General features: G+C 54.7%; 1 protein-coding gene across 1 annotated transcript in view; it reads right to left on the minus strand.

Annotated features, from left to right (window-relative positions):
- The window catches only part of PAPSS1 (3'-phosphoadenosine 5'-phosphosulfate synthase 1), a 38,605-nt gene that overhangs the window by 20,332 nt on the left and 7,321 nt on the right, over window positions 1–10,952 (minus strand). Inside the window, exons 2-5 of the mRNA XM_004686602.2 lie at window positions 9,783–9,897; window positions 7,718–7,953; window positions 5,756–5,894; window positions 4,348–4,466 (exon numbers count right to left, since the gene is read on the minus strand). Coding sequence (XP_004686659.1) covers window positions 4,348–4,466; window positions 5,756–5,894; window positions 7,718–7,953; window positions 9,783–9,894 — 606 coding nt within the window. The 5' untranslated portion in view covers window positions 9,895–9,897. The remainder of the gene's footprint in view (window positions 1–4,347; window positions 4,467–5,755; window positions 5,895–7,717; window positions 7,954–9,782; window positions 9,898–10,952) is intronic.

Below are 10,952 nucleotides of genomic sequence, written 5' to 3' on the forward strand. Positions count from 1 at the left end.
CTCCCACTGGCCCCCTGGTCATCAGGAAAGATCCCCCCTCCCGCTGGCTCCCTTGGGTCATCAGGAAGGACCCCCTGCTGCAGGCCCCCCTGGTCATCAGGAAAGACCCCCTCTCACTGGCCCCCCTGGTCATCAGGAAACAGCCCCTCCCGCTGGCCTGATGTGGGAGCGCAGGCAGCATGGCAGCTTGCGAGCCTGGGAAGGCCCCTCGGTGCAGGGGCCAGGCTGGCGCAGGCGGCACACTCTGGTCCGAGAAGCCAGCGGCGCCCATCTGGTGCCTGTGGCCAGGACCCAGCGGACTGCACGGTGCTACCACATAGCCACTCCTACAGCATGCGCGAACTCCCAGGGACCCTCGCCAGCCACGAACATGGAAGCCAGCATCTTCCCTCTTCGACATTCACATCAGTGGTTTTAATGAATTTTAGTGTCACAACTTAGGAGACAATGTTCTTCCCACGCCTACCCACGACAACACAAAACCTGAAGAGGCTGTTACTGGGTTTCTCTTCGAAAAAGACAAAGTAATTATTTGTGGAACTGACACATACATGAGCACAGGAATCAGGTTTGCTCAGGAGAAGCCAGTCCCGCATAGACTGTCAGTGTACAGAGAAGAGGATGCTCTCGAAGTACACAAAGAAGTTTAAAAATGCAGACCCTGCTAGCTTCTGGCACATTCTAGGGACACATCTTTTCAGCTCCCAAAGCCACTACCGGACAGCTCACTTTGACAAGACACCCGGACACGGCTGGGAAGGCATAGCCACGTGCGCTTACGCCCTACGAGGCAGTTTCCGGATTCCCAGAGACACGGCCAGCTGGACCAGGCAACATGCTCTTCGCTCCTCTCCAGAAAGCCTTTCCCTTCAGGGAAATGACTCGTTCAGCAGAACAACCAAGCCCCAGGAGCAAGGGTTCCTCCATCATGAAGGGCTCCACAGTCACCGGCTTTGAAGGCCCTCACATGTCCCCCTAAGTAGGGGCTCAGTGAGCAACCCCCACGCTCCCACTAATGAGGGGTGTCTGGAGAGCGCTGACTGTAACAAGGCAAATAGTCACTGATGCCGAACTGCAGCATAACTCCTCCGAGCTCTTCACTCTGCAGGACAGATGCTCTGGCCTCCCCTTTGCTCCAGGAAACACTGTTTGTGGGGTGAGCCGGGGCCGGGCCGGCATAACAAGCAGCACCCTCCGCCTAGGAAGCACCACTCCTGCCTTCTCCAGCGTCCCAAAGAACTCTGAGCGTGTTCAAAAACAAAACAATTCTATATTCCCAGTGTTTGCATTTTTTCCCTTGGGCCAAACCTGCTCAACAGATTCTAAAGCCCGAGCTCTGCACATTTTGATGTCACCATTACATGTGGATGATCTGACGAACGTGCATGAACACCCAGCAACGCTGCAGAATGGAGCCCTCGGTCTGGTTTTATGTGCAGGGCGGAAGCCATGCAGTACCACAAGCCACCATTTCAGAAAGACAAACCTTTAAACAATTTGCAGCACTAGCAAGTCTAGAGTACCTAGCCCATTTACAAACAGTATTTAAAATATCACTTGAGAGTAAAAGCAGCGGCCGAACCTACTTCTTGAGGCCATTCGCCGGCAAGCTCAAACGCAACCCCAGCAGGCCACCTAGTGACCATTCGGGGTTAGGGCAAAAACTGAATCCCAAACCTCAATTTTTCAGTCTCCTAGCTTCTTGCAAAAAAAAAAAGCCAAATGAAGCACTTTGAAAAAATAAAAATGCCCTGAAAACATACTGAGGAATGTGATGCTTACATATGGCAGTGTTACCCCTCAGCCGAATTATCTCACACCAGACCGATGACAGAGGACCAAGGCAACCAGAGACGCGGAGGACAAGTGACACTGTGCTGCCACGACCCCGGCACCCTGAAATTCCCGGGGAACACGCAGGACACATTTTCTTCAGACAGTAAAACCAGTTGCCTCTCAGTAAAGTTAAGCATCAGGGAAATGATCGCCAATGGGATTATTTTAGAAGTCTCTCCAAAACAATACCAACCGCTAGACAGAAAAATCCTGCATTCCTTCTCCCTCTCCTGCCTGCCCTTTTAGAAATGGTCCCAAACCACAGCACCTGCACTGCTCTGGTAAAAAGCTGGGGTGCAGTGGTGGACAGGTACTCAGTCCTGGCCCACTGTATTTCCTGAATGGTGCTAAGTCTGGGGTGATGAAGAGATGGTTGTGAGGTTCCCGCAAAAAGGAGCAGGCCATCCACTATGGGACTCCTTTCAGCTTCACCCACAGGCCTCTAGGCTGGTGAATGGAGCTCAAGCAATGGCCAAGGGCTGACACAGCCTGTGCATGTGCCAATCCCCGAGAAGCCCCACGCCAGACCTGTGTGTCTCCTCCAGTCAGCTGAGCTCAGCAGTGTCCTTTACAAGAAAGGGGCAGCAGCAGCAAACTGCCCCCCCCCCAAGTCTGTGACTGAAATGCTCCAGGGGAGCTGCGGAAACCTTTAATTTGCAATCACCCAAGCTGAAGGAGAGGGTCCCCTTTTTTAAGCTGGCATCTGCAGGAGAGGCAGACAATGGGGCAAGCTGTGTACCTGCAGGCTGGAGTGACCCCTGGGGGCAGGTCAGGGCTGAGTCTCTGGACACCCTGGTGATATGGGGTGATAAGAGAATCGGTTGGTTTAAGGAAAAAAATAATCTTTAAGGTTGAACAAACTGAACCTGAAAAGGAGACAGTATTTACCGAACTTCAGTATTGTGGAAGTGAAGTTCTCATTAGCATGGCATGGCACACTAACCCATCGCCCTTGACCACTTGGCGTCAGGGCCTCAGAACATCACCATTCACCCAGCAAAGTGTGCCTCGGCTGCCCAAGGTCGACCAGGAGACTACAAACACCCCCCGCTTCACACACGGGCGCGGCTCTCAGGGCCGTGGAGCCCGTTCCAGAGACTGCGATGAAGGGGTTACGTGCCCCGGGAGCACACCAGCCCACTCTTCAGTGCAGGAGAGAACTCTGCTTCCCGGCGGCCGTCTGTGCTGTGTGCACCATCAATCTACCTGAAAACACAGTGGACCCGCCTCACGGGAAAACACGGCTGATAAAGACAATGTTGTCCGAGCCTGGGGAGGTGGCAGTGCAGGGCTGCTGGACAGGCCGATCGGCAGAGCACCCTAAATAAAGCCCGGCGCAGCCAGAGGGCCTGCCGGGACCACCGCGCACCCCATGCTAACCGAGGACAGGCGGGGGCGGCTTGTTCCTACCAATGAACATTCTTTCCAACCTTGACAGCACTGTCTTTGATCAGCTCAGGATGAGTATACAAGGACTGTAAAAATACTAAATATTGCTAAGGCCAGTTCCCCTCGATGCCTTCAGCCCAACGTTATTTGAATGCCTCTCAAGTCTTGGAAGACAAATGGTCAAGGCATGTGAATGTGCCCGTGTAAAGCTGCCTATTTCAAAAGTGAATTACAAACGGATGCAGGGGCTGGGGATGGGGACAGGCGGTGCAGTAAAAAGACAAGGGTGTGACTGCGGGGCCCAAGGAGAATCACACCAGCTTCTCCAAGGCTTAAAAGCAAGGAAGCCGGCCCTCCCTGGTGGTGCAGCAGGTTAAAGCACAGCACTGAGAAGCCAAAGCCACTTCAGCACGAGTTCAATCCCCGCCTGCCCCGGAGGTGACCACATGGCGCAGCAGATCTCTCCTGACCCGCCCGCTGCTCCCCTCAGCAGTGTACTTCGTCGATCTGCCTGTTCTGCTCCTCACTCTGTCTCTGGTGAAGCCTCTCACCCTCCGCAAGCCTCTGGCCTGTACCACAGTTATGTATGCACAAATAAATAAATCTTTAAAAAAAAAAAAAAAAAGCAAGGAAGCCACCGCGGGGACAGCCAAAACGGCGGTGCTCCCACGGGCAGCCCGTGGCCCGAGGCAGCCTATCTCAGCCGACACACTAGTGTTCTCACACGCGGCGCTGTTAGGGCGAACGGCGAGTCTCAGCACCCCCTTCCGCACACGCCTCAAAGAGCTGCAGCTCGGCTATTATTACCTGCTCACAAACCCAAGCGTGGTCTGGGGCTCGCACCCTGACTTGGGAGGCCAGCACTAGTATGTGACCCACCTTTGGGGGCCCTAACAGTCCTCCCTGGTGACAACAAGCTGAGTCTTCTCTGTTCCCCGGGGTCACCAGGGAGGAGGGGCTGGCTCTGGAAAGCAGGTGGGCACCAAGTTCTCTAGCCTCCATAGTTTATGCAGCCTGGGACAACTGTTAGCACCAGACTGAAAGCGGAAGCAGCACCCCGTCACCACCCCCTTCTTCAGGAGGGGTTGGGGGCTTCCAGGGGGCGTGCTGGGGCCTGCTCACCCGCTCCTGCAGAAGCTCCACCACCTGCTGGACACAGTCGTTGACGTCGCACGAGTCTGTCTTCAGCACCAGCTCAGGCGCCTCTGGTTTCTCATACTCAGAGTCGATCCCGGTGAAACCTGCCAAGACCACGGGGTGGGAGAGCAGGCCTGAGTTCTACACAAATCTCCGGCACGTGGTGTGACGGTGCTGAGCGGGTGGCCCCTATGGTGCGGGCCGCAGAGCTGAAACTTCTTATAGAGCGATCGCCAATTCTCCGTTGGAGTGCTCCTCAGTTGTGCCGTTGATTCTCGTTACTCACAGTAGCGCCGTCCAATCAAGTGCCACGAACACAGATTCAGTGTGTGGCACTACGGCCCCGGGAGGGGAGAAGGAGGCGCTTCCAGCGGGCCTCTCGTGCCCAAGTCTAGCCAACTGCACAGCACAGAGGCAGGTGGCTCGACACTGCCAGGATCTTCTGCCCCTCTAGACTGTGCTACCTTCTAAAGGTACAAAAGTGTTCAAAATAAAATGCCCAAGTAGCTTACTCCAGCCGGGCAAAGCATCTGTGTCCCTCATCCATCCAGCCTTGTAAAAAAGCAACAAAACCAAGCACTGTCAAAATAAGCAAAAGATGTGGCCTTCAGGACCCCGGAGACCTTGTTCCACTTCGCTTTGCCACACCTTGTGGCCCGCCCAGGACGCAAACATCACCTTCCCTCACTCCTCCTCGGGCCAGACGCCCAGCACCACCCGCAGACCACACAGACAGGAGCTGCTGTGTGACAGTGCCAGGCATTCCCTGTCCCCGCATGAGTCACTGGTCCCTGAGGGGGGCACTAAGTTATCCACTTTATTAATGCTGGCAGGTCCTTGTCTCTTCTATCACTTCCAGAATGGGACTAACATCAAAGATGCCTAGGGAAGAATCTATCAATGCCCCTTCCACGTCCGAGTGGAGTCACAGTCACCCTGTAGTCCGGGTGCAGACCGTGAGATCGGCATGGCGAGCTGCATCTACGTAGACATCATCTGTGATGTGCAAACTCGACAAACATCTAGAGAGCAATTCAGAGACCACGACACACACTGAAGCATCCTGAAGCTAAGGAAAAGGCTCGGTCCCCGCTCTCGAGACGCTCTCATGCAGGCGTCTTTCCCATCAGCTGTGGAGTCTCCTCCACTTTCACTGGGAAAAGAAAGAAGTGGCAGCAGCCAGCGAGCGAGATCCGACCCATTGCTGGACACCAAATTAAGTGCAGTAGGCCCCCCCCACGCAGGCTCCAAAATCTGCCTGGCAAGGACTCCCACCTCAGTGATGACCCCTGCCAGCAAGAGCTCGCCCCACGCCCCCAACGCTCAGTAGGGGGCCTGTCTCAAATGCAGAAAGAAAAATGTAGAAGCAAAGAGGAGAGGGGAATTTGCTCACCTTTAATTTCTCCAGCCCGTGCCTTTTTGTAGAGTCCTTTCACATCCCTCTGCTCACACACATGCAGAGGGGCGTCGACAAACACTTCGAAGAAAGGCAGGCTGGCGCCCTCGTGGATCTGCCTGGCGTTGTTGCGGTCCTTGGGGAAAGAGGCAGGCGACGTGACTCGCAACGTGACAGAAGTGCCCCCCACACCACTACACACACACACGTAGGTGTTCCCTTCAGCGTGAGAAGCAGCAATAGCACTTTCCAGCAGGTGAGGGGAAGACACATTGCGACAAAATAAACCATTTGAAATATGCACAAAGAAAATCCAAGAAGCCATGAGCTTGACACACCCCTCTACATTCCATGTGGGAAAGGTACACTGGTCCCAAGTTCTGAAACACGGGACCGCCACTCTGCAGAAGTCACCTTGACGGCGCCCGGAATCCCTCCACCTCTCCCCTCCTCCTTGGGCAGACCTCCGCTTCTTGCTGGCAGGAACCAAGATGGACTTTGGCCTCAAAGTTGTCTCTTCCTAAATGGTAACACCACCAGCACACCCCACAGGCGGGCAGGGCTAGCCAGTTCGAGGTCGCCCTCACATCCGGTGGAACCCCATACAGCTCCTTTCAGCCTGCACCCCCTTTCCCTCAGGACCCAACAAGCTATCCTGTGTCCACTGCTGCAAGTGACCCAGCATGTAAATAACCTGCCACAGCAACACACGGCACCCAGCAACCTGACTACACTGCCCTCCGCTGCTCCCGCCTTCTGACTCTTCCTTCCTCCAGGGGACCCCTCACCCCCTTCCTTACCCCCCCCCCCCGAAACTATCTGTCGCTTCCGTATCTGGCTTTGTCCCTGGCAACAAACAAGATGAAGTCACGCTCATCCATTAAAAATGAGAAGCCTCATCTGGTGGTGACTTCAACCCCTAAATGGCCAGGATTCTGCTGTACTATGGCCCCCAAGGTGATCCTGTGCCTTCCCGGAAGGCTCCAGCACCCACTTCAACCATCTCACCTCCTTCAGTATCGAACGGCACCCCCATGGCCTCTGTACCCTGAGCCCCTCCCCATCCTGAAATTCAACACAGGTGGCCCCCATCTAACCATCGAAGAGACATCTAGAAGAATGCGGTTTAGAGTGGCTCCCCGGTTGGAGGTTTAGTGAGAGAACAGTCCTCTATCTGATGCTCATCTTTATGTCAGGACAAGGAAGCGGTCGCCCCCTCCTGGTCTATCACACATGACTCCTCTCGGTCCTGACACGCCAGGCCCCTAATCACAGGAGGTGTGTCCCTGCTCCGCTCCGTTATTTAGAATTTACAACCGTGTGAGTTCTGCAGATGGGTGCTGTATATTTTTTCCTTTGCTAACCCGTGCAATGTTGTTTTGGTGACTCGTCCAGCTGGAGCAGTACCCAGAGGCTCAGGAGGTGACCTCCTCTACAGCCCACCACTATGACAATGGTTTGTCTCCAAGGAGTCAAGGATGCATATTTTCTCCCACCCTCACTACCCAGAGGTTTTCAACGGATGGACAGTCTCAATGATTTGGGAAAGTGGCGGGGGCTAGTCCTCAGAGAAGCCTCTAGTCTCCTGCGTGCTCAGTTAAGTGACCCCGTGGGATTAACACTCAAGCTGGTACTTCTCTCTGACTCTCACAGCTCGAATGCTGCTTGTGCTGTTAACCAGCCCAGTCGCCATGTAAACGTCAGGCACAGCTCCAGGCAGAGGCAGGAACTATACAAGACCTCCCCTGGCACCCCTGCAGGCAGAGGGCGTCCTCTACGCACGGGCTTATGGACTGAAAGGGCGGGTGACATAATGCAGCCACTGGCCTGACATCAACAATGCTGGCTGTGCGCTGGGGACCAGTAAACTGACGGGGAAGGTGGCAGCACCAGATGGGGGCGTTACCTTAACGGGGTGCGGCCTGAAAGCCCCGTCCGCAGGGAAGGATGGCTGCTCACCTGGGTGTACGGCGAGATGAAGCTGGTGATGCACACCAAGCCGGCGTCTGCAAACAGCTTGGCCACCTCCGCGATGCGCCGGACGTTCTCCTCCCGGTCTTCCGGGCTGAAGCCCAGGTTTTTATTGAGACCCTGACGAATGTTGTCCCCATCCAAGGTATAGCAGGGGATGCCGTGGCACACCAGGTACTCCTCTAGCGCCATGCTCACCGTGGTCTTGCCCGCTCCCGATAAGCCTGCGGGGAACAGACCAGACGCCGTCAAGGCAGGAGAGAGCGGCAGAGTAACACAGCTCAGTGACCGGTTGGGGCCATTCGTCACGGCAGCCCCCAGTGACACGCGTGACCACTGTTGTCTGTAAGAATTGTCCTAAAGCTAGAATAGTCACTGAAATGTAAATAAAGTAAGTACTCATGCTTTTAATCATTCCTGCCTACGCCCAGAGGAATCCTAGAAATCTCTGGGTTTCCAAGGCTGACCTTTAGTGTCAGGCGTAACTGGGCTTCAATGTCTTTGCCTGCTTGTCAGAGGCATGCCCAATTTAAGAGGCTGTGATTTCTGGTGAGTGAAGAAAGAGAAAGGGAAAAAGTGACCAAGGGGAGACGGTTACACTGCTCTCAGGCGCGATGAGGTTCCAGTGCGAGTCAGCGTGCACAGTCAGCAGAGCCTCAACCCGTTCCGCAGGAGCCCCAGAGAGAGCTAACAGGCGTGACTCACTTGTTCCGCTCCACGGCCAGATAGAGGTGACTGCACACTGGAAGAAGGGTGACCCTGAGGTGAGGGGTCCCAAATTCAAAACTCAGTTATCTAAAGAAAGCCTCTTCCTCCTCACCATGAGTGAACATCCTGAAACCAGCCAGTGAGCTTCAGTCAAGACCACATTTCTTTCCCCCAACTGCTCACCACCCAGGAAGACTGAATTCTGATATTCTCAACCACAGACCCCCAAAACCTATAGAACCTCATCACCTTGTTAACCGAGGAGGCAGATTTCAGTTGATCTTGTCAAGGGGTTCGCCACAAAGCTGCTTCTGTTTCCTCAGAAGGCCAGAGTATGTATCTCTGGGCACTGGGTTACAAGCCTGTGCCTCGGTAGCTGGAAGTGAAGTAGCAGAAGCCATCTGTACCTCCCAGGGCCCACGGGGTTCAGTTTAGAGTAGATGAGCTGGGGAGTACATCCTCTGCCCACTCTCCTTCTGCACCAATAACGCTGACTCACTGGCAAGGGGAAGGAAGGAGAAGGAAACAGTGGTCTGGGGCAGGCGACACGCTGGCCCCTGAGCCTGTGCAAAGCGACAGAATCCAGCCGGCGGTAGTTAGGAAGGTGGGCAGGCGGCAAGAGTAAAATACGGACTCTAACAGGCCGATGCTCTGGAAAGAAAGGCGCTGGCAAAGAAGGCCAGCAGAAACAGCAGAGATGCGGGTGGGGGAGAGGAGGCTGACGAGCATATTAAATGTCCACTAATGTGAGGACAGCAGGCTGCATTTTCCCGAGAGGCCTGCCTCGCTGGGAGACAGCACACGGCCACAGCCAGAGGTAGCAGCCAAGTCCCTGCCCCAGCGTCCACTGGCTGTAGCACTCGTCCTGAGCACTGCAGGGAAGCTGGGCCCCGTGACGGGGCTCGTGGGCAGGTAACACAGGCCATGGCCTCAGCCCGCCGAGCCCCGAGCTGACAAGCTGCAACCCCACAGCAGCTCATGGGGCCTCGGCCCAGCCCAGGCTACTGCGACCAGGCCAGACAGCTGAGCCCTCTGGGCCCCTGCCAGGCAAACTGGAAAGCGGGTCACACTGGTGTGATCCAAATGCGGAAGTTGGGGGACTGTCATGTGGTTTTACCTAGAACGTACTTTCAACATGCATCCCAGCTTATCCCCTGTATCTGAACAGTAATCATGCTAGCGATTCAAAAGAACCGCTGAAAGGAAACCCAGCACCAAGCAGCTCCGTCAGTTACGTTCTGATGGTCCAGACAGCAGCACAAAGCTCAGAGGGCCCAGGCTGACTCCCTGTTCAGGGTGTCTGTACCCCGTGCTTTGCAATCAACTGGTTTCTCTCTCAACATACCTGTCAGCCAGACGGTGCAACCTCGAAAGCCACCTCTGGTCCCCACCACCTGGCCTCTCTTGTTCCTGCTGACATGGTGAGCTTGATAGGTGACGTTAGTTGCTCTCTGCATCCCCTAGGAAATAAAGAGAGATGTCTGGTTCACTTGAGTCCTTTCCCCACTACAGCTTTATACCTATTTGCTTGTAGACTATCACTACCCCACATCACACCAAAAGTAAGGAAGAGAGATCCAAACTGACAACGCGTTTGTCTTGGGAGTATTGCCGTGCTTTTCCGCACTGCACAGACAGCGATTAATTCCACCCTCACTGCCATACAGGGACACAGAGGCTCTGACGGTGGTTTCACAGGTGAGGAAGTCAAAAGCAAGATGCGTCCCCAGAACTAGGTAGCGTCTTCTCCTTCAACCACCCCTTCATTCAAGCACTGCTGAGGGGGCGCTTGGAGCACACCCCATGAACAGAACAGGGCCCTGCCCTCCCAAGCTTACATTCCACTGGGAGAGACAAACCAGTAAAACTCAGTTGTGTTGGCAGAGTTAAGGCCCTGCAGGTCAATCAGGAGGACGGAGAGGCCAGAGGTCTCTCCAGGAGGCTGCAGAGCAGGTTCTGGGGGCCCGTGGAAGCCCCGCAGCAGCCCCTCAGAAAGCACAATGCAAGTGCGTGGGTTATTACTTGTGGCTAGTCCACTAAAAAGGAGAAACAAAAATTTTCTTCTTCATAAATGGGGTATAAAATGACATCGGGCTCAAAGGACACGAACAGATATTTCTCCAAAGAGAAATGCAAATCCTAGTTGCATGCTGATGCCACTGCACACCTGGCTGCCAGTTGTCACTAAGAAGACCAACGTCCCCAGGGCCAGTGAGGACATGGAGGCCCCGGAACCCTCACCTGTGTACAGGAAGGAATGCAAATGGCACAGCGGCTCTGAAGAACAGTTTGTTCTCCAAATAGCATCACCAAGTGAGCAAACAGTTCTGTTCCCAGTTCTACACCCACAGGACATGAAAGTTTAATAGCAAAGTAAAAAAAATGAGAAGGGCAGGGGTGTGGGAGCAGGGAGGTGAATGGCTGGGGCAGGGGTGTGGGAGCAGGCAGGCGAATGGCTGGGGCAGGGGTGTGGGAGCAGGGAGGTTTATGGCTGGGGCAGGGGTGTGGGAGCAGG

The sequence above is a fragment of the Condylura cristata genome, unplaced genomic scaffold, assembly GCF_000260355.1.
Source record: "Condylura cristata isolate star-nosed mole 26May11 unplaced genomic scaffold, ConCri1.0 scaffold00021, whole genome shotgun sequence".
Classification (NCBI taxonomy): Eukaryota; Metazoa; Chordata; class Mammalia; order Eulipotyphla; family Talpidae; genus Condylura; species Condylura cristata.